General features: G+C 48.8%; 1 protein-coding gene across 2 annotated transcripts in view; it reads left to right on the plus strand.

Moving 5' to 3' along the window:
* PLXNB1 (plexin B1) overlaps positions 1–20,412 on the plus strand; it is a 159,982-nt gene that overhangs the window by 116,471 nt on the left and 23,099 nt on the right. For both annotated transcript variants that reach the window (XM_048489816.1, XM_048489815.1), the window contains 12 exons: positions 585–1,433; positions 3,337–3,456; positions 5,054–5,176; positions 6,642–6,735; positions 8,548–8,714; positions 11,667–11,818; positions 12,767–12,872; positions 14,933–15,069; positions 16,059–16,235; positions 17,001–17,169; positions 18,479–18,721; positions 18,877–19,053. In XM_048489816.1, coding sequence (XP_048345773.1) covers positions 585–1,433; positions 3,337–3,456; positions 5,054–5,176; positions 6,642–6,735; positions 8,548–8,714; positions 11,667–11,818; positions 12,767–12,872; positions 14,933–15,069; positions 16,059–16,235; positions 17,001–17,169; positions 18,479–18,721; positions 18,877–19,053 — 2,514 coding nt within the window. The remainder of the gene's footprint in view (positions 1–584; positions 1,434–3,336; positions 3,457–5,053; positions 5,177–6,641; positions 6,736–8,547; positions 8,715–11,666; positions 11,819–12,766; positions 12,873–14,932; positions 15,070–16,058; positions 16,236–17,000; positions 17,170–18,478; positions 18,722–18,876; positions 19,054–20,412) is intronic.

Here is a 20,412-nt window from a genome sequence, read left to right on the forward strand (position 1 = left end):
GGAGAATCTGTACCTTTAAGCTATCGCAGCTGTTAAAATACAAGAGGGCCCGTTCTGTGTTTAATTTGGAGACTTTACATATGTAGGAGAAAAAGCTTTTCATTCTGAATCTCTCTCAGCAATGTACAGTGCAATCTGCAAAATTGAGCAGAGACGCAGTAATAGTTGATGACAACATATTGAATAAAACAGGAAATTTCAGTGTTTGTTGCAAGTGAATCTAGTCACGGGTTTTGTTGGATGTTCACTTGCTAGAGATCACCCAGAGGTTGCAGTGTTTTGATGTACATATGGGGTATGAGGCTGCTGAATTTCTGAACAATGCAAAAATCCCCTTTCTTTTGCCCCTGCGTCAATCAGCATGTTTACACGATGCCTTGAAGTTTGACGTGCGCATGTTTGGTAGTTTAGGATGTATTTAGCATCTCTGAAAAAAGAAATCACATTCAGGCCACCATGTTTCTTTTAAATTATTTCTTTCACAATTCCTCAAGAGGTCTTTCTAGATTGATGTTTCCAGTTCTTTGCTGTGTTATTCTAGCTCTGATTGGCAGTCTCTTCTCTGTCTCTTTCCTCTTCTGCAGACTCAAATACCAGTCTTCAGCCTTCTGCCTTCCTCCGCGATTCCCACTGCAACCGTGTCCCGTTCATCTGCTCCGACTGTGGCCGCTGCCCCCACCGTTCTTGCAGAAACAACGACCAAATCTTCCACCCCCAGTCCTACCCCCACCCCCGTCCCGACCACTCAGCCCACAACCTCTGCCCCAACTACTCCACAGCCAGAAACGCTGGGCCCCACAAATTCGCCTCCTCCATCCACAGACTCTCTTACTTCTCTCAGGACAACCACAGAATTCTTGACACTGGCCCCGACTGACTTCTCTACGACCGTTCCCCTGACAACGGAGTCTGTCCCCAGCAGCCAGCCAGAGACTCCAGGCCTCACCACACACCCTACATCTGAACCTCCCATTGATCCTGAAGCCTGGACTACAGAGCCTTCTACCTCCCTCCCTCCCAGCACGTTTCAGCCAATCATAGAAGCCCAGACGCCACTCACAGAAGCGGCAGATGCCACGACCCTGTCTCCTGTGCCTGAGGCACCCGCATCTTCTGTCCCAACGCCCTTCACCCCCAACCAGATAGGAAGTGCCTCCACCCCTTCTGCTGACTTGCCAGGAGATCTAGAGACCGAGTCACCTCTGTTTGAGGTGCCTCCTTCCATGGGCCTTCCAGACTGGCTTCCTGGAGACGGTCTAGAACTCAAGGAAAGCGAAGAATGGCTGCCATCCGAGAACGATACCTCCTCCTTCTCTGCCTCCATGTTTCTCTCAGGCGACGGAGATTCATTGGAGAGCGACGCTACTGATTTCCCTAGGATTCTGAACCCAGGGCTGGACTACCAATATGACGCACCTGATTTTTTGGACTTGGTAAGTCTCAAGTCTACAATGAAGAGCGTAGCTAATTCCACCCATATGGTTTTTTCATGGTGATCATATTGCTGGGACAGAGAACCACCGTGGTGCAGTGGTTAAGAGTGGCGGCCTCTGGTCTGGTGGACAAGATTTGTTTCCACACTCCTCTACATGAAGCCTGCTGGGTGACTTTGGGCCGGTCATAGTTTTCTCAGAACTCTCTCAGCCCCACCCAGAAGAAATATAATTTGGATTCATGTCCTGCCTTTCTGTCCTGTAAGAACTCTCAAGGCAGCTTACAAACTTCTTTCCCTTCCTCTCCCCAAAACAGACACCTTAGGGCTGAGAGAGTTTTGGACAAACTGTGACTAGCCTGGTCACCTGGCAGGAATGTAGGAGTGGGGAAACAAGATAAGAGTCCACCACTCATGTGGAGGAGGGGGAATCAAACCCGGTTCTCCAGGTTAGAGTCCACCTGCTCTTAACCACTACTCCTCCTGCCTCAAAAGGTGTCTGGGAGGGAGGGAGGGAGGGAGGGAAGATCATTGAGAAAAATGGGGTGTAAAAACCAACTCTTCTTCTTGTTATTCAATTTGCACTTGCCACAGATATTCCACTCAGCACACTGTAAATTGTTTCTTCACCCAAGTTAGCCATGATTTCCATTTCACACTAGAAATGGATTGCATCTCCCTTTCCCCTTGTTACTTTCAGGATTTTGAAAAACAGTTCAGGTGCAAGCCTAGCAGCGCTCAAGAACAGCATAATATTACTTTAAAAAAAAACCAAAACCACATATTTGCAAAATGCTTCTCCAGAGCAATTCAGTGCTTGAATCCTTTGGTCATGCCGACTGCTGGAAGGCACTGGTCGTTTCACTGTGGTCAGCAGTGGCGTAGGAGCAGCAGTGGCGTAGGAGGTTAAGAGCTTGTGTATCTAATCTGGAGGAACCGGGTTTGATTCCCAGCTCTGCCGCCTGAGCTGTGGAGGCTTATCTGGGGAATTCAGATTAGCCTGTACACTCCCACACACGCCAGCTGGGTGACCTTGGGCTAGTCACAGCTTCTTGGAGCTCTCTCAGCCCCACCCACCTCACAGGGTGTTTGTTGTGAGGGGGGAAGGGCAAGGAGATTGTCAGTCCCTTTGAGTATCCTGCAGGAGAGAAAGGGGGGATATAAATCCAAACTCCTCCTCCTCCTCCTCCTCCTCCTCCTCCTCCTCCTCCTCCTCTTCTTCTTCTTCATCATCATCTACGCTGAAAGGCCTCCTGCTGCTTGGGGGAAGGAGAGAACTTTTCAGGTGCTGATCAAGAGATGATAGGAAAACACTTGCCACTTGTACTGGCATAAGTATTATGTCCTTAGAATTAGATGCAGTTCAAGGCTGAAGCTCATGGGGGGGACCTGTCAGCTTCCTGTTCATTCTGTGGACAAAACAAGAGCCCAGGGCGGGGAGGGGGGTCTTCCAGCTCTGCCCTACTTGTTTCAACCCCCCCTTTCCTTTTCTGCACCCCCTTCTGTTACTGAGACACTCAAGAGCAGCTTTTCAGAAGGGTGCAGGGATATGCTGAGGAAGGGGTGGGAAGAGATCCGTTCCAGTCACAATTCACAGGATCCGACCGAGTGCATGAACAATCCCTGGACAGTGCCCTGTCTGTACAGCAGCTCGACTATTAAAGTTGGTGTTGTCTGTTCCTGATTCCCTCTGCACAAGTCTTATGCTGTGTCCCGAGATTAGAATGTGATTTCTTGTGCAGTCTATAGCAGTGATTACATCAGCTTGATTAGATAAGAGGCTGATGGCTTCTATGTCAAGATGGTGCCTTATCTGGTTTCCAGTTCTTTTAACTTTTTGGATGGGTGAAGAGAAATTAACTGTGTGGAACGGTCTCTCCTTGTGCATGTTTGTGCGCTTTCAGAGTGAAAGCTGGGGGCCTGAAGCCTGTCCCTGTGTGCGGGGCATTCAAGGATCCTCTCTGATGCCGGTCAACGTGCAGAGGAAGATAACTCTGATTGGAAGGAATTTCCACCTCTATCAGGTAAGAGGAACACTGCCGAAGGGCCGTGCGGGTTTCTTTGGAACACAGGTGTCAAACTCGCGGCCCTCCAGATGTTGTGGACTACAGTTCCCATCATCCCTGGCAGCATGATGCTGGCAGGGGATGATGGGAACTGTAGTCCATAACATCTGGAGGGCCACGAATTTGACACCTATGCTTTGGAAGCTTCAAAATGAGGCAGCTCTGTTGCTGGCTGTCAGAAATTACAGAGATTGCCTCTGAGTAATGGCTCCCAGTGGAATTCCGAATCATCTTCAAGGTGTGGGTTTTGACCTTTAAGGCCTTACGCGGCCTGGGACCCTCGCATTACCCCATATGCCCCTACTCGGCCTCTGCGCTCGGCAGAGGCCAATCTGCTGGTGGTTCCTGGCCCCTCAATGATGCGGCTGGCCTCCACACGGGCCAGGACCTTTATGGCCCTGGCCCCGGCCTGGTGGAACACTCTTCCTCCAGCTGTCCGGGCCCTGCGGGACCTTGGTGAATTCCGCAGGGCCTGCAAGGCTGAGTTGTTCCGCCGGGCCTTTGGAGTGCCCAGTCGCTGCGGTGCGCCCCACTCCTTTGCTTTGCTCCTCTGCTCCCTAATTTTTTACAATTCCATTCTTGTATATATATCTGTTATTATTTTAGGGAGGAGTCCGGCCGTTCCCTCCTTCTGGGGAGGTTTTAATGAATTGGGTTATGGGACGCCGTTACTATTGTTTTGACCGCTGTTTAAATGGGTTTTAATTGTTTTAATAGATTTTAGTAAATGGTCACTATTGTGACCCTTGTTACATATTGTATACATATTGATATTGCTGTGCACTGCCCAGAGCCCCTCGGGGATGGGGCAGTCTATAAATTTAAATAGGAAGGAAGGAAGGAAGGAAGGAAGGAAGGAAGGAAGGAAGGAAGGAAGGAAGGAAGGAAGGAAGGAAGGAAGGAAGGAAGGAAGGAAGGAAGGAAGGAAGGAAGGAAGATTGGTCACTGTGCTCTGAGGAATGGGAAGGAAGGAAGTGAAAGTGGGCTGAAATGTTCGATTAAGAGAAATTGTACCCTGCCACTTGACACCTGACATCCAAAACGGCTAATGTTGTGAGGGAGGCGGGGACTGTTAACCCACCAACCATTTTCCAGAGCTCGTTGTATTTGTTTGTACAACGGGCTTTGCCGGTAGTTTGCTACAGGGTTCAACACAGGGCCAACAACCCAAGGAACCGTTTCTAGGAAAAGGTGGGTGAAAAACACATGGTGATGTTCTGAGGGAAGTTGAGAGGTGCAGAACAGAACGGAGAGCGAGGCGATGCCGAGGGCAGGGAAAGTGTGTGGGGGTCTGTCTGGTGGATCTTGGTCTTTTCTTGGGAGGGTTTAAGCAAGGGTTTCCTGGGACGCTGTGTTGGGCAAATAATTGCTGTTTTTAACTGTATTTATGATCATAGTATTGTGATGATTTTATATATGATGTTTTTATGTTGTGCACCGCCCTGAGCCCTTCGGGGATAGGGCGGTATATTAAATCAAATTAATGATGATGATGATGATGATGATGATGATGATGATGATGATGATGAAAGCCCCGCATTTCTTCTTGCTTAAGGATCAGCTCTGGGACTACGAGTGTGCTTTGATTCTGGAAGGCAAGACCTTGGTGGTGGACGCGTACGTTGAACCAGACGAAACAAATCCATCCATTTGCTACATCACGTGCCAGCTGCACCAGGTAAGACCTTCACGTGGAACAAGTCTGCCCGGCAGTTTCTGACTTTCAAAACCCAGTTAAAGAGCAGTGTGGGTAAGAACCAGTGCGGAGTAATTTCACGAGTGTCGGACTGGGACCTGAGATATCTAGGTTCGAATTTGCGCTGTGCCGGTGAAGGCAGTTGCACGCTTCCAGACTCACCTACCTCACTGGCGTGTTGTGAGGATTAAAAGGGATAAGAAGATAAGAAGAATAGTTTATACCCCCCCCCTTTCTCTTGTAAGGAGACTCAAAAGGGCTTACAATCTCCTTTCCCTTCCCCCCTCACAACAAACACCCTGTGAGGTGGGTGGGGCTGAGAGAGCTCCGTAGAGCTGCGACTCGCCCAAGGTCACCCAGCTGGCATGTGTTGGAGTGTACAAGCTAATCTAGTTCCCCAGATAAGCTTCCACAGCTCAAGTGGCAGAGCGGGGAATCGAACCCAGTTCTCCAGATTAGAGTGCACCTGCTCTTAACCACTACACCACTGCTGCTCCTAGAACCATGTATGCTATCCTGAGCTCTTTGCATGGGAGGGCGAGATAAAAAAGTGGTATGAGATAGAACAGTGCTATTGTCATCAGCAGTTGACAACGATGTGTCAGCCTTCCTGTGGTCACTTCGCTGATGGCTCTAGGCCACGGTCTGCCCTAGCTGCTCACTACTTACCAGGGCCAATGCAAAGCACCTGGGAAGTGCACCCAACCCACATTTTGTCCATTGGAAACATCTGGGAAATAAGCATACAAGGGTCACCACACCGAGCAAAAACTGAGATGGAGTGTTGGCCTCCTTCCTTGAATTCACTTGTCTTCCCATTTGTGCAGAGAGCCTGGAAAGTTATGAGGAGGAGAGATTGTATAAGCAACCGTGCAATTTGGGCAGCGAAATTGATTTATTTTGCTTTTTCAGGGGGAAGGGGGGTTAAACATCATTTGACCTGAGGAAGAATTGTATTGTCGAAGGCTTTCACGGCCGGATTCAACTGGTTGTGGTCTGGTTGATCTTGTTCCTAACATTTCGCCTGCATCTGTGACTGGCATCTTCAGAGGTGTATCACAGTGTGTAACAGGCTTCCCTCTGTGATGCACCTCTGAAGATACCAGCCACAGATGCAGGCGAAACGTTAGGAACAAGATCCACCAGACCACGGCCACACAGCCCAGAAAACCCACCACAACCAGCTGAGGAAGAATTGTTTTGCCCTGATCTGGATGGCCCAGTTTAGCCCAAACTGATCTGATCTCAGAAACAGTCGGATCATTCTTGATTAGTATTTGGATGGGAAACTACCCAGAAAGTTTAGAGGCAGCCAATGGCAGACCACCTGTTTTTGCCTCTTGCCTTGAAAATCCTAAGTCGACTGCAACTTGATGCCACATTTCACCCCCACCAAGAATTGTTTTACAGTTCCCTTTCAAGGACTGATGTTTTGGTCTTGTTGCAGTACAGCTACTCGGCCCCCCAGCTGGAATTCAATGCTGCGATTTTTGTGCAAAGGAAGCATCGCCTCCGGTTGGACAGCGTTGAAGACCTCCACGGTAAGGGCCCACGCCAGGAAGAAAGTGCATGAGCGCCTGTCGCCCGACTTAATTCCAAGGGGGATATTATTCTCCATTGAAACTAAAAGAGTTCACTGTTTTACAGTGGGCCTTTCCCCACTCTCTTCCACCCCCTTTATGCCGCACGCTGCTCTCAGCGTGCGGCATCCCAGGCGTGCGCCCAGGCGTCTCCACGACCCCACGCTCTGCGTGGGGTCATCAAAAGGCGCCCTTAAGAAGAGCACCTGGGATGCTGCGCACTGAGGGGGCTCGACAGCGGCAGCGTCGGGGCGGCTTCGCTGTCACCGCCCCTGTCGTGGGGAGAGCCGGGGGACCCCGCGCTACTCTCCTCAAGTAGCGTGGGGCTTAAGGTAAGTGGGGAAAGGCCCAGTGTGACCAGACCTCGTGACACCAAACACTTACAAAAAATTCCAGTAACCCATTTTCCAACCTGTTATTTCTTTTCTCTTTCTTTCTTTCATTCATAAGAAATAACATACAGAACAGTAAATCAAATATAGGAAACAATAATGAGCATATAATGTTTCAGGCCTGTTGTATTCAAACAGACTAGCAGAGTCTCAGTCCCCTTCTGGCTTTGGTGTAGGTGGGTCCCTTAGAGATGGATGGACTTTGCAACTTTGCTCTGCCATCGCTGAGCCATCTGTTCTTCTCTGTAAGGATTCCAATATATCCCTGGAATATCAATTTATAGTTCATAACAGATTTGGAGTCTGTGTATATATAGCAAGCCTTTATTGGCATAGACAACAGTACAACAATAATAAAAAATGGATTAAAAAGCATATACAAAACAGGAAATAAATGTTAGGTCGAAGGAAATCTACTGGCGTTTGGTAATTTCCAGGAGAAAGTCTGCCACTATCATACAGAGAGAAGGATCAGGGTTGTCCAACAAGTAGTGTAATCTAATTAAATCGGGGAGATGGGGTAAATGTAAAGGAGTAAGATTCACCTACTTGGATCTGATTTCCTTGAATCTGAGACAGTGTAGTAATTGGTGGGCCAGAGATTCAACTGAGCCGTCGTTACATGGGCACAATCTTTTAGCCTTTTCTTGCTTATTAAATCTGCCATGCAACAAGGCAGAAGGCATAACGTTAAACCTGGCGAGCATTATGGCTCTCCTTTGAACGGGGTTTATTAAGCAATACAGGTAGTAGATTTGGAGTCCTTCTGAGGTGAACTACCTGCAGCTTCAGGCTCTCCAACAAATCTGGAAGAATTGCTCCTTTTCTTCTTTGCATCGGGGCACGAATTAAACTCTGCCATTCGAAGAAGGCATCTCTGTCCCCCCCAAACCCACCCGGATAGCTATAAACAGAACAAAGCAAGGAGTCTTCTTGGGCTGCAGCTAATCGCGCTTCCTTGAGGAAGAGGAAGTGGCACATCAAAGATTCTGTCTTGGGAGAAGGCAGAAAGGAAAGGAGGCAACATGGTAGCCTTCTGGTCCTCTCCTCAATGTGGGAGGGGCTATTGCTCAATGTTGGAACATCTGCCCGGCATGCAGAAAGTCTCAGGTTCGATTCCTGGCATTTCCAGTTAAATGACCGGGTAGCAGATGATGAGAAAGACCTCTCTGCCTGGGACCCCGGAGGGTTGCCGCCGGGCTCAGTTGGTTCTTCTCTTTAAGGATTCCAATGTCGCCCTGGAATATCAATTTGGATAGACCAAGGGTCTGATTTGGTATAGGCCAGCTTCATGGGTGTCCCTTCAGTGTCTCTGCCTTTCTGACCTGTTATGTGCATGGGAGAGGTTGCCAATAGGCTCACTAGTTTCCCTTCTCTGCAGTGACTCTCTACAACTGCTCCGTGGGACACTCGGACTGCAGCCGCTGCCGGACCGCTGATGCCAAGTATAACTGTGTGTGGTGCGGCGGGGAGCAGCCCAGTTGCCTCTTCCAGGACTCCTGCAAAGAGAAGGTGGCAGACATGTGCCCGGCTCCGCTGATCCATTCTGTGAGTAAAATTATGGTGGAGAGGAAGCCGGGTTTTTGGTCCAGAAACTGCTCCTATCTGGGCAAGGGAGCTGTCTTTAGAGAGGGAATTGTGTGAATTCTTGCCTTTGTCCTGCAGCCTGGCCGAGTCAGGGCTTGGGGAATTCTGCAGACAAGAATGAGCTTAATAGTAGATCCAATCCGGGACCTTGGCGTCATTGCATAATTTGTTTTTTTGCAGAATGGGGGAGTCATAGAGTTGGAAGAGACCCCAAGGCCCATCGTCCAACCCCTTGCAATGCAGGAACACATAATAAAAGCACTCTTGACCGATGGCCATTCAGCCTCTCTTTAAAAACCTCCAAAAGGAGACTCCACCACATTCCTAGGCAGTGCCTTCCACTGTCAAACAGCCCTGACGGTCAGGAAGTTTTTCCTGATGTTTAGGTGGAATCTCTTTTCCTTCACCTTGAACCTATTTAGATTTAGAAACCTTTAATGGCATATATATATAAATTATACAATGGAAATTAAAATTGGCTGGTAAATTTTTTTAAAAAAACAAGCATCAGGAGAGCTGGGATATTAAGCCACTGAATTGGGATTGAGTCTGCTAAGCATTTGGGAACGTTCAGTGATGACAACACACAAGAACCTGTCAGTTTGTTCGATGGTAACAGTTGAGTTGCTGTCTAACAAGAACAAAGTTTTGACAGCATCTGTAGTGTTGCCTAGATCAGCTGAGAGAGGATTAAGTAGTCTTTCCCGCTCTACAGCATATAAAGGGCAATATAATAGAACATGATGGACAGTTTCTTCAAGACCAGGATTGCAGGATTGAACCTATTACTCCTGGTCCTAGTCTCTGAGGCAGCAGAAAACAAGCTTGCTCCCTCACCATTGTGACTTCCCTTCAAATATCTCAAAACATGGCTATCTTGTCACCTCTTAACTCCACTGTACCCAGGATGCTGGACTTGAATGCATGCTTCTTAGCATGAGGAGAAAGGCTGAGATTCTCAAAGCACGGTGCCCGGGGAAAGAAACGGGTGGAAAAAAACTGAAGGCTTTGAGAAAAAGCCGATGGTTGTAATGAGAAAAGAACCCCCATGTCAAAACTGTGTAAATCCTGTATTTCTAAAGAACCAACAGTATATTTTCTATAAAATCTTGGTCATACCAGGATTTAAGGAAATTAAACCTCAAGGTTCTTGCTAATCTGAAGATTGCACCGTATTTCTAATCCCATCTGGACTTGCAAAAAGTCATCAGAAAGGGGGGGAGAAGTCACTGAAAGGGTCTACTTTTTGATTCTGCTGAAAACGCTAATGAAAACTGTATTGTCGAAGGCTTTCACAGCCAGAATCACTTGGGTGCTGTGTGGTTTCCGGGCTGTAGAACACGGCCATACAGCCCGGAACCACACAGCACCCAAGCTAATGAAAACTGCTTCCACCTTTCCCTCAGTCCTTTTCCTAGAATCTGTTCAGAAGGACTGCATGCACCACTGGGAACAAATTCTTGGGTACAATATACATGTGTGCAGCAGCAGTTCTGAAGCCCCCCCCCCCCCCAAGTAAATATTGGCTTTTTCCTGCAAAGTGCATGCAGAAGAATGTCAGCCCCCTCCCTCCCTTGGTGTTCCCAAGAACCTGCAGTGAGAATCATCTCTGAAGGCAAGCAAAGAAGGTTTTGATGGGTCCCCTGTGCGAGGCAGTTTTATCAGCAGCAACCTTGGAGGGGAGGTAGAGGGGGGAAAAAGAATCAATATCATTTAAATTTTAAAAGGCAGAGGGGTTTTGCTGAAGAAGTGAGTCTCGAAAAAAAGGGGGAGGGAAGTAACTAACCGTGCGCGATCCTAAGCCAAGTTATATCCTCCTGAATTGATTGAAGCCTGAGATCTTGGAAGGAGGGATAATGCTTCCTCTGACAAGAGCGGGGGCGGAGAATGTTTGGAGAGTTTGCTTCAGGCACGTAGACTTAGAAAGGCAGGAGCAGGAGGTGAAAACAGTGTCCTGTCTGGGAGGTCAGCAGGTGAAGAGCAAAGAGAATGAGGAGGAGACGGAGAGATGAGACGGAGAGATTGAAAAGGCAGGCAGGCAGGCAGGGAGAGAATGTTAAACAGGAGCCTTCTGTTGAAGCCTCAAGGTCTGATGAAGGTAGACTGATAAGCCAGAATAGAACTCTGAACCCAAGACAGAGTCCCTCTGTCTGTAGATGGGCCTGCTGTGCCTTTACCCTCCTTATCTGAATGGTCTGGGGCAAAGACCGGGGAGGGAGGTCATGTTTTTGCCATGTGTCATTAAGGCCTGATGAGATAAAAGGGAAATGACACTGTTGGATCAAAACACTGGCTCACCACCTAGCTCAGTCCTTGACAGTGGCCAACTGGATGCCCCACAGAGGCAAGTGGTAGGGTGGGAATTCCCTTCCATATTATAAATTGCTCTAATGCAAAGTAGCGCCCTAGACAGAGTGGCCCCCTATGTCGTTAGAACCTAGAAAGCCAGCGTGGTGTAGTGAGTAAGAGCAGGTGCACTCTAATCTGGAAGACCAGGTTTGATTCCCCGCTCTGCAGCTTGAGTTGTGGAGGCTTATCTGGTGAACTAGATTAGCTTGTGCACTCCAGCACACACCAGCTAGGTGACCTTGGGCTAGTCCAGGGGTCTGCAACCTGCGGCTCTCCAGATGTTCATGGACTACAATTCCCATCAGCCCCTGCCAGCATGGCCAATTGGTCAAAGTCTTCAGAGCTCTCGCAGCCCCACCCACCTCACAGGGTGTTTGTTGTGAGGGGGGAAGGGAAAGGAGATTGTAAATTCCTTTGAGCAAACAGACAAGAGCGTAGAGGCCAGGGGTTTCCCCCGATGTTTCCTCTTAGCACTACTGTTCAGAGGTTTGCTGCTTCTGGGTATGGAGGCACCGTGGCTCGTAGCCACGTTCCATCCCCTCTGTGTCTGGGTCTCTTTTTCAGATTTCTCCCTTAACTGGGCTAGTTGAAGGGGGCACCAGAATCACCATCATGGGTTCGAACCTTGGCCAGAAGCATGAAGATATTGCAGACACAGTTACTGTGGCAGGAATCCCCTGTGAGGTTGATCCCTTGGCGTATGAGATCTCTAGCAGGTAAGCCCCACCCCACCCCACCGGGGTCTGGCTTGAGTCGGATCATGTTGGACTCCCTGTTGACTGTGACACACTCACAAACTCCTCCCTCCCCTCTCTTGGGGGTCTCTATCAAAACTTATACTTCCTGCTAGCGGCTTCTGTTGCTCCACTGTGTTTGTGTCACGTCCAGGTTAATTGGAGCCCAATATTGAACCCCAATTGTTCCTCTTCCTCTGATGCTGTTCCGAGACCGAAATCCATTTTAAAAATCCAGAGATAAGTTTCTGATGATCTTAATGACTGGCTCTAATTGGTACAAGTAGGAGAGGGAAATGGGCAAGGGAAACAGATGTACTTCATCCCGTGATTAAGAGCATGGCCGGTCTCTCATTAATTCTGCTCCAAACTTGGACCAGAGACCGTCTCTATTGTTACAGCCATTAGCAGAGCTTCTGGCAGGGATCAACTTACCTGTTGATACTCAGCAAAGGACAGTGACCCTACAGGCTTAGGTTAGTGACATCAGATGCAGTCTGAGAGGCTGACACCCCTCAAACGGCACCAGCATGTGGGTGCAGAGGTGTGGGGAGATGAAGCGTGGCCTCTTTGAATGGAGACTGGCATTTCTTCTAGAAGCTAGTAAAATGTGGTATGTAGACGGTATGTAGACAGCCCCATCTGTTCTCCACTGAATAAACTTGGATAGTCCAGACCACTGTGTACTGCACTGGAGAAATGTGCTTACAGAGGCGATTGTCCGGGTGACTCGTGTGAGCGAGCCAAGCCGCACCCTGTACGTGTGGGGAGGCAGGGTTGCTTAACAGGATGAGTGTTCAACTGGGCGAAGCAAGCAGGCCAAGAGCTAAAAGTGCCCCCCCCTCTCATTAACTCAGGTTTAGAGCAGCCCATGTGATGCCCCTTGGTGGGGGATTCTTCTCCATCCTCTCTTCTGCCCTTATCCTGCAGTATCGTGTGCACCACAGGCGAAAGTGGAACCGAGAGGTCTGGGCATGCGGTCGTGGAGGTTGCTGGAGGAGGACAGGGGGTCTCTGCTCACGTTTTCACTTACCAGGTAATGCGGACGCCGGTTTCTTGTAACTTTAGGGCCTTGAACTCACGTGGTTCATCCCAGATTAGATACTGTTGGAAAGTGTTCTATTTTCTCCCATTCCCCACATCACTGTCGTTGTTTCATGAATCTCCCGGCATTTAATAGGCAGTTTTGCCACAGGGCAGGCAGCTCTGGGCTGGAGGGGGGGCCACAGCCCTGTTCCCCGAATGGAGGGGGGAAATAAGAGAAAGAGTCTGCAGAATCCAACTGCACAGTTCTTTGGAATGGTTAAGAGCAGGTGCATTATAATCTGGAGGAACCGGGTTTGATTCCCCGCTCTGCCGCTTGAGCTGTGGAGGCTTATCTGGGGAATTCAGATTAGCCTGTGCACTCCCACACACGCCAGCTGGGTGACCTTGGGCTAGTCACAGTTCTTCTGAGCTCTCTCAGCCCCACCCACCTGAGACGGAGAGATTGAAAAGGAAGGTGGACAGGGAGAGAATGTGTTGAAGTCTAGGTAGACTGATAAGCCAGAATACCTCACAGGGTGGTTGTTGGGGGAAGGGCAAGGAGATTGTGAGCCCCTTTGAGTCTCCTACAGGAGAGAAAGGGGGGATATAAATCCAAACTCCTCCTCCTCCTCCTCCTCCTCCTCCTCTTCTTCTTCTTCTTCTTCTTCTTCTTCTTCTTCTTCTTCTTCTTCTTCTTCTTCTTCTTCTTCTTCTTCTTCTTCTTCTTCTTCTTCTTCTTCTTCTTCTTCTTCTTCTTCTTCTTCTTCTTCTTGTCTCAGCCCCACCCATCTCACAAGGTGTTTGTTGTGGGGGAGGGAAAGATTGTCAGCCCCTTTGAGTCTCCTTACAGGAGAGAAAGGGGGGATATAAATCCAAACTCTTCTTCTTCTAACGGAAGTTTGATGGGCCCTTTGCAAGCAGAATCCGTACTGCATTGTACAGCTCACGAAAGTTAGATCAGGTCTACTGGGCTTCTTGTTTTTATTTACAGGGTCTATTTCAGAGAAGCAGGCAACAAATGCAGTTCAACAACCATATAAAGCAGTTGTGAACATCACAGTAATTAAATTGTGAAAAAGGATATCAAGCATTCATCCTAAAGTGATAACAAAAATCAAAGAGGGTGTCAAGGCTTGATGGGCGGCCCGGCTAAAACAGTCATATCCATTGAAATGCTAGAAAACGAAAAGTTTTCACCCCGTCAGTGGAACGCTTGTAGAGATCGAGCCAAACATTTGGATATTTATACCTGGCTTTTCTCCCCAGTTAGAGGCCCGAAGTGTACACAGTCTCAGTCTTCTAGCAGAGGGGGAAACTTGCCGATCAGCTGAAGCTAAAATAAAAAAACACTCTGGGGTGGTCCTGGGAATCCAGGAGCCACTGTGGATCAAGCACCAACCTTACATGATAAATCTGATCTTTCAAGGAGAGTTTATGACCATTTTTGTACATTATAACATGGTATTGAACACACAAAAGGTTTGGATGTAAAAACTAGCACACAGGTATTAAATGAGGGCATGCTTAATCACTGCTGCATTTTTCATATAGGACAGTGATGGCGAACCTTTTAGAGACCGAGTGCCAGGGGCGGAGTGAGGGGAAACTATGCCCGGGGCATGCGTGTGCCTGCACCCCTGCCATGCCCCCATCTGCCCTGCCCTGGAACACCCCAAAATACCCCCGCCATACTCCCGGAATGCCCTTGCCATACCCCGCAGGGGCGTGCGCCCAGTGCCTCGCACATCCCTTACCCCATGGCGCTATGCCACTGCCAAGTGCCCAAACTGGGGCGACAGCACATGTGCCCACAAAGAGGGCTCTGAGTGCCACCTCTGGCACGCATGCCATAGGTTCGCCACCACTGATATAGGAAGATTTGACAAGGATGCCTGGTTTTTTAAAAAGTCATTTCATTTCATTTAGCCTTTATTTGGCATAAAGGTTTTTTTAAAATGTTAGGAACATGATGGGTCATCACCATCGCCTGTCTGAGAACTTACGAACATACCTGTCCGTTATGGAGATCTTTTTTGTTCAGCGTTTATTCTTTTCTCCTTTGGCACGCAGAATCCGGAGTTGAAATCGTTCTCGCCGTCGCGTGGCCCCAAGGCCGGAGGAACCTGCCTCACGTTGACAGGATCCAAGCTACTGACGGGAAACCCCAGCCAGATCAGCATCGTGGTTGGGCACCTCCCTTGCTACGTGTAAGCGCCGGGATCTGTTTGTCAGGTTTGACCGGAAGAGGAGGCCAGTAGCTGGGGATCTCAGCCCTGAGCCAGAGACCTTAAGGGATTCTTTTGAGACGCTGCTTCAACGTGCCGATCCTCTGACATGGCATTTTAGTATATTCTCGGTTATAAAACACAGTCTGCTTTGGGTGACCCCTCCCCCTCCATTTGCTCGTCATTCTCAGAAGTATTCCAAGCTTGCTCATGGACAATCTACTGTCAATATCTATGAATGAATCCCCACCCCCCCCTTAAGTGTGTTCATTACCCACAAAAAGCCATGGGGAGAGGAACCAATATGCATTGGGCCAAGATACTAGGGGAGGAGGATGGGCTCACTCTCTTTCCCCCCCCCTCTTCCTCAAATTAAGCACAACCTACTGAATTCAGGCATGCGTTTTTGCCCCTTGTATCTTACCCCTCTTCCTCCATCTTTTCACCATCAGCCTGGTGGAACACTCTCCCTCCAGCTGTCCGGGCCCTGCGGGATCTTGGGCAATTCCGCAGGGCCTGTAAGACTGAGCTGTTCCACCGGGCCTTTGGAGTGACCAGCCGCTGAGTGAGGTGCCCCCTCTTGTTCTTGCTCCTTTATATCAGGATCCCTTTTATATTAAAGGGATCCGCCGTTTCCCCCTCTTGGGGAGGGCTTTAAGTATGGGTCTCGTTGGAATTCCTTTTAATTGTGTTAACCGCTGGTTTTGAAGGGATTTAGTTATTATATTTTAAAACTGATGGAGCCTGTGCAAATTGTAGTTCACTTTATGTAGTTAATTTTGCTCCCTTTGTTTGGTTTTCTTGTAGTAGATTTTGTGTTGTATACCGCCCGGAGCCCCTCGGGGATAGGGCAGTATAGAAAACTAAACAATAAACAAATCAAAAAATAAATCTCTGGGGCTAGCAGGCTCACTAATGGCCACCTGTCTTGTTCTCTCTTTCTCACCCCCCCTTACCCTCCCCCCCCCCAGTCATTCCGAGATGCAGGAGGACAAGCTGCAGTGCCGGACGAGTCTCAGTGATATCTCGGTAGAACTTCCTGTCACTATCAAGTACGGGGATCAGGAACGGAGGCTGGAGGGTTCCTTCTTCAGATACACCCTGGATCCCAATGTCACTTTTGCGGAACCATCCAAGAGCTTCCAGAGGTGAAGACCCGTGCACACCAATGTAGTAAAACTACCCAGCAGCCATATTCACACAGGAGGCTAAAATCATGTGGGGCCCTCTCTGACGAGATTTATGTTGACTTTTGATCTTTATCCCCACAGAGGGGTGCAAGCAAGCGTGCGCACAAACACACACTGTAATGCAAGTAAACCACTTTATGTCCCGCTTATGGACATTTCTGGGGTATTTAGAAGAGGACAAAGAGTTTGGATTTATACCCCACCTTTCTCTCCTGTAAGGAGACTCAAGGTGGTGTACAAGCTCCTTTCCCTTCTTCTCCCCACAACAGACACCTTGTGAAGTAGGTGGGGCTGAGAGAGTCCTGAGAGAACGGTGACAAGTCCAAGATCACCACCACTGGCAGGGGCTGATGGGTATTGTAGTCCATAGCATCTGGAGTGCCAAAGGTTCGCCACCACGGGATTAGGATAAAAGTTTCAGCCTTGGCACTGTTCCCAGTATATATGATCACCTTTGTCCTGCAGAGATCCAGGAGATCACCATGCAGGTTTGCACTTCTTGCAGAATACTTCAGATTTTGATAGCACAATAGTTGCTCATACAAATGTTTTACAAGGTTTAACCATTAGGAACACATCCTAGTTATTTCAGCGCCCACACTGGTGATTCCAGGGAGTTTCTTAAGTGCACAGTGCGATCCAGGAAGTGTTACAGCTGTGAGGAGATGTCAGGGACTGGTGTAGAGATCACCAATATTGTCTGTGTCTATTTATGTATTTCAGTGGTGGGAGGCAGATCCGAGTTCATGGGCATAACCTGGATGTCGTACAGTGGCCGAAAATTCGTGTAACGGTTTCACCGCTGGAGCGCCGTCGCCGGGGGCTTGGAAGGCGGCGTAGGATTATCCCAGAAACAGAATGCCCTGAGAATGCTCTCTGCAGTATCCAGCAAGTAGGTTTGGCCCCCGTGGTGTTTAAAAACATGTCAGACAAACTGATTCTTAGTCTGTGGAAGGGAGCGTTTCTAAGTTATTTATCTCACTCACTGCACAAGCTGGACTGTGTAAATGCAAGAGGATTATCATTCCTCCTGCTGGGAGCACATCTCTCCCAGTTCTAGTCTACAGTGATAGGGGAAATTTCAGAAGTCTGGCTTTGCACTTTTATTTCGGAAAAAGGTGGGGAACACCAGAATCTTTCATTGTCCTGTTTCCTGAAGGAGGCAAGCGGGACCTGCTCAAGTGCGATGTGAAAAACAACAACTCCTTCCCTAATTTTGTATTGTACCCGTGGATCAGAGGCCCCAGGGGTACGTGTTTCACTGGGCGCGTCCCTGGGAGGGGGGGAAAAACCCGCGCCACCCCCCTACCGCCTCCCCACATACACTTACCTTCGTGGAACAATGCAGGCTGGAGAAGCGGCCTGTTCCCTCCAGGCTGAAAATGGCCTAGCGGGAACTACACTTCCCAGGAAACCTTGCAAGCCCCAGAGTCTCATGGGAAGGGTAGTTCCCACCAGGCCATTTTCAGCCTGAAGAAAACAGGCCGCTTCTCCAGCCTGCGGGGAGGGGGCGGGGAGGGCAGCGTGCCACGGAAGGGGGACAGAAAACACAGAGTGTGCACCAGGCACATTCTGGCCCAGCTACGCCTCTGCCGTGGATCCACAACTAATATTATAATATCTTTATCTTTGAATGAGACTGTTGTCTCCACTCTTGTTGCTACACTTGATCTCTCTAAAACATGACACTGTGCCTATAAGCAGAGGGGCAATTTTTAAAAATTCCTCAAGTGGCAATTAGAAGAATGACAAATTATTAGTGATTTTAATACTTTATTTCTATCACAAGTCCTGGTGCTATTCCAAATTTCTCAACCCAAGTGACCAAGGGGCCACAGCAGTTCCCATGAAACTTGTTGCAACCCCCTGATCGATTACTCCGTACTGGTCAGGTGAACCCAGGAATCACCTTTCCTAGGGTGGGTTAAGAGGATGGAAAATATCTGCAGTCCTGGTAAGAGGAGAATGCTGGAACCAACCCATTGACTCAGAGTTGGGCAGTCGAACAAAGAATGAACTAATGGGCCTGACACACGCTCTGCAGAGCGTGTTGCCCTGTTGCCATCTTTTCCTGTTCAGTTTACAAGAGGAGGCTGGGAGTTGTTATGGGTAAAGGATTCTTAGGGCTCTGGTGGGACCTTGTGATGAGAGATGTGATGAGCAGGACCCAGCTGTTCACTGTTCCTCATTTCCGATCCTAGTTTGAAGAGCCGTGCGAAGTGAACTCCTCCAACCTCATCCTGTGCAGAACGCCAGCCATTCAGCCCCGCCCCCCCTCCGTCCACGTGAAGCTGGAGTTCGTGCTGGATAATCTCAGCTTTGACTTCAACTCCTTGCATCCGTCCCGCTTCTCCTACGAAGTGGACCCCGTCCTGAAACCCCTGAACGCGGATGATCACACCAAACCCTATCGTCACAAACCTGGGAGCGTCATCTCTGTGGAGGTAATGCAGCATCCGGTTCCCCTGACAGCACGCACTCTCAAGCCGCTCTTGGTTCCTCTCCCCTGCTACTCAGCACGTCAGCTTCTTTCCGAAGCCTTGCATCTGTCACAGCTGGGCACGGCCTTACCTTGGTTGCCTTGTTCTCTTTCCTCCAGGGAGAGAACCTGGACTTGGCCATTTCGAAAGATGAAGTGGAAGCCAGAATCGGAGTTGGGATCTGCGGGGTCAAGACTCTCACGAAGCACCACCTCTATTGCGAACCGCCGTCTGAGCAGCCTGCCCCTTTGCACAGAGCCAAGCGGGAAGGCACGGATTCGCTCCCCGAGTTCACAGTAAGGAGGGGGTGGATATTGGATACAGAGGAGTTTGAACTGGGCAGGTGAGTGGGTGGGTGGGTGGGGCAGGCACGTTAGAACGAGCTCAGAAGTAGAATGGAATGATCATTTCTTAAAACATTAGATTTATGTGTTTTGTTTTTACATATGTGGTTTATTAATAATCTATCAATTTGCAAATCAAGTATGGATACTCTCCTGATGTTTTGCCTGCATCTGCGGCTGGCATCTTCAGAGGATCCTCTGAAGATGCCAGCCACAGATGCAAGTGAAACGTCAGGAGAGAATGCTGCTAGAACACGGCCATACAGCTCGGAAACCAGACAGCACCCCAGTGATTCCGGCCGTGAAAGCCTTCAACAATACAAGTATGGATAATCTGTTTGACGCAGGGCAAGCATGAACCCTGTTGTTCTGTCTGCCAGGTTTCATTCGAGCTGTGGTTGTTTTACTCAGCTAGATTTTCAGGCAGTGAGCAGCTCAGCTTCCCCCTTCCCAGGAGCCTTCTCTGTTGCCATCTCTGTCAATGACACGGGGAGGGGATCTTGCACTTTGGCCCACCAAACAGGAAGTTGAAGAAGTGTCACATGTGGAGATTTAAAATGGAGTTGGTGCCTGCTTTAGTTCACTAGTAGACAAGCCTTTATTGGCATTCCATAATACAATAAAACAATTGTCCATAAAAGACAGATAGATACAACAAACATTCAGAGTCTTATCAATAGTGTAGTCCAAATGGACTCATCAAAAGTGCCATTCCCATAAACCTCTCCACAGACCAGACTGAAGACCCACCAACAGAACCCAGGCATCACAACAACATACAGTATCAACACTCCACTATAAAACACAGAGTTTGTTGGAGTGGCACCAAACACAGAACAGGGGATAGGGGACAAGGAAATGGGTTGCCACAGCCTTCAGTTGTCATACCATCTGGCAATCGATAACAAAACTACGGCATCTCTCTGTGAATCACCCACAGGTTATTTAACTTTGGATGACCGTAAACCCACAGGTTACTGGCAGAGGTAGGCACTGTATACCAGTAGCAAATAGTTAAGCCTGCTTTAGTTACTTATATCAAAGACTGAGCTCAGATACTATGATCAGCTGTGATTTATAAACCATTGTTTGATCAAATCCCGGTTAATTTTCACATCTGAATTTATGTGGTTTAGCTAACTGTGGGTTCCTGGTTGGCACCAAACCTAGATTTTGAACTAGGGTCAGGGGCATATATGTCAAAAATGGCACCTGGGGTAAACTCTCAAACTGCAGCCCCCCCCCCCCCCGAACTCACCTTCCACCTGCCTCCCTCCACCTTGCAGCCAGCCTCCTTCCTCGTCCCACTGG

This window comes from Sphaerodactylus townsendi, linkage group LG03 (genome assembly GCF_021028975.2).
Source record: "Sphaerodactylus townsendi isolate TG3544 linkage group LG03, MPM_Stown_v2.3, whole genome shotgun sequence".
Taxonomy (NCBI): Eukaryota; Metazoa; Chordata; class Lepidosauria; order Squamata; family Sphaerodactylidae; genus Sphaerodactylus; species Sphaerodactylus townsendi.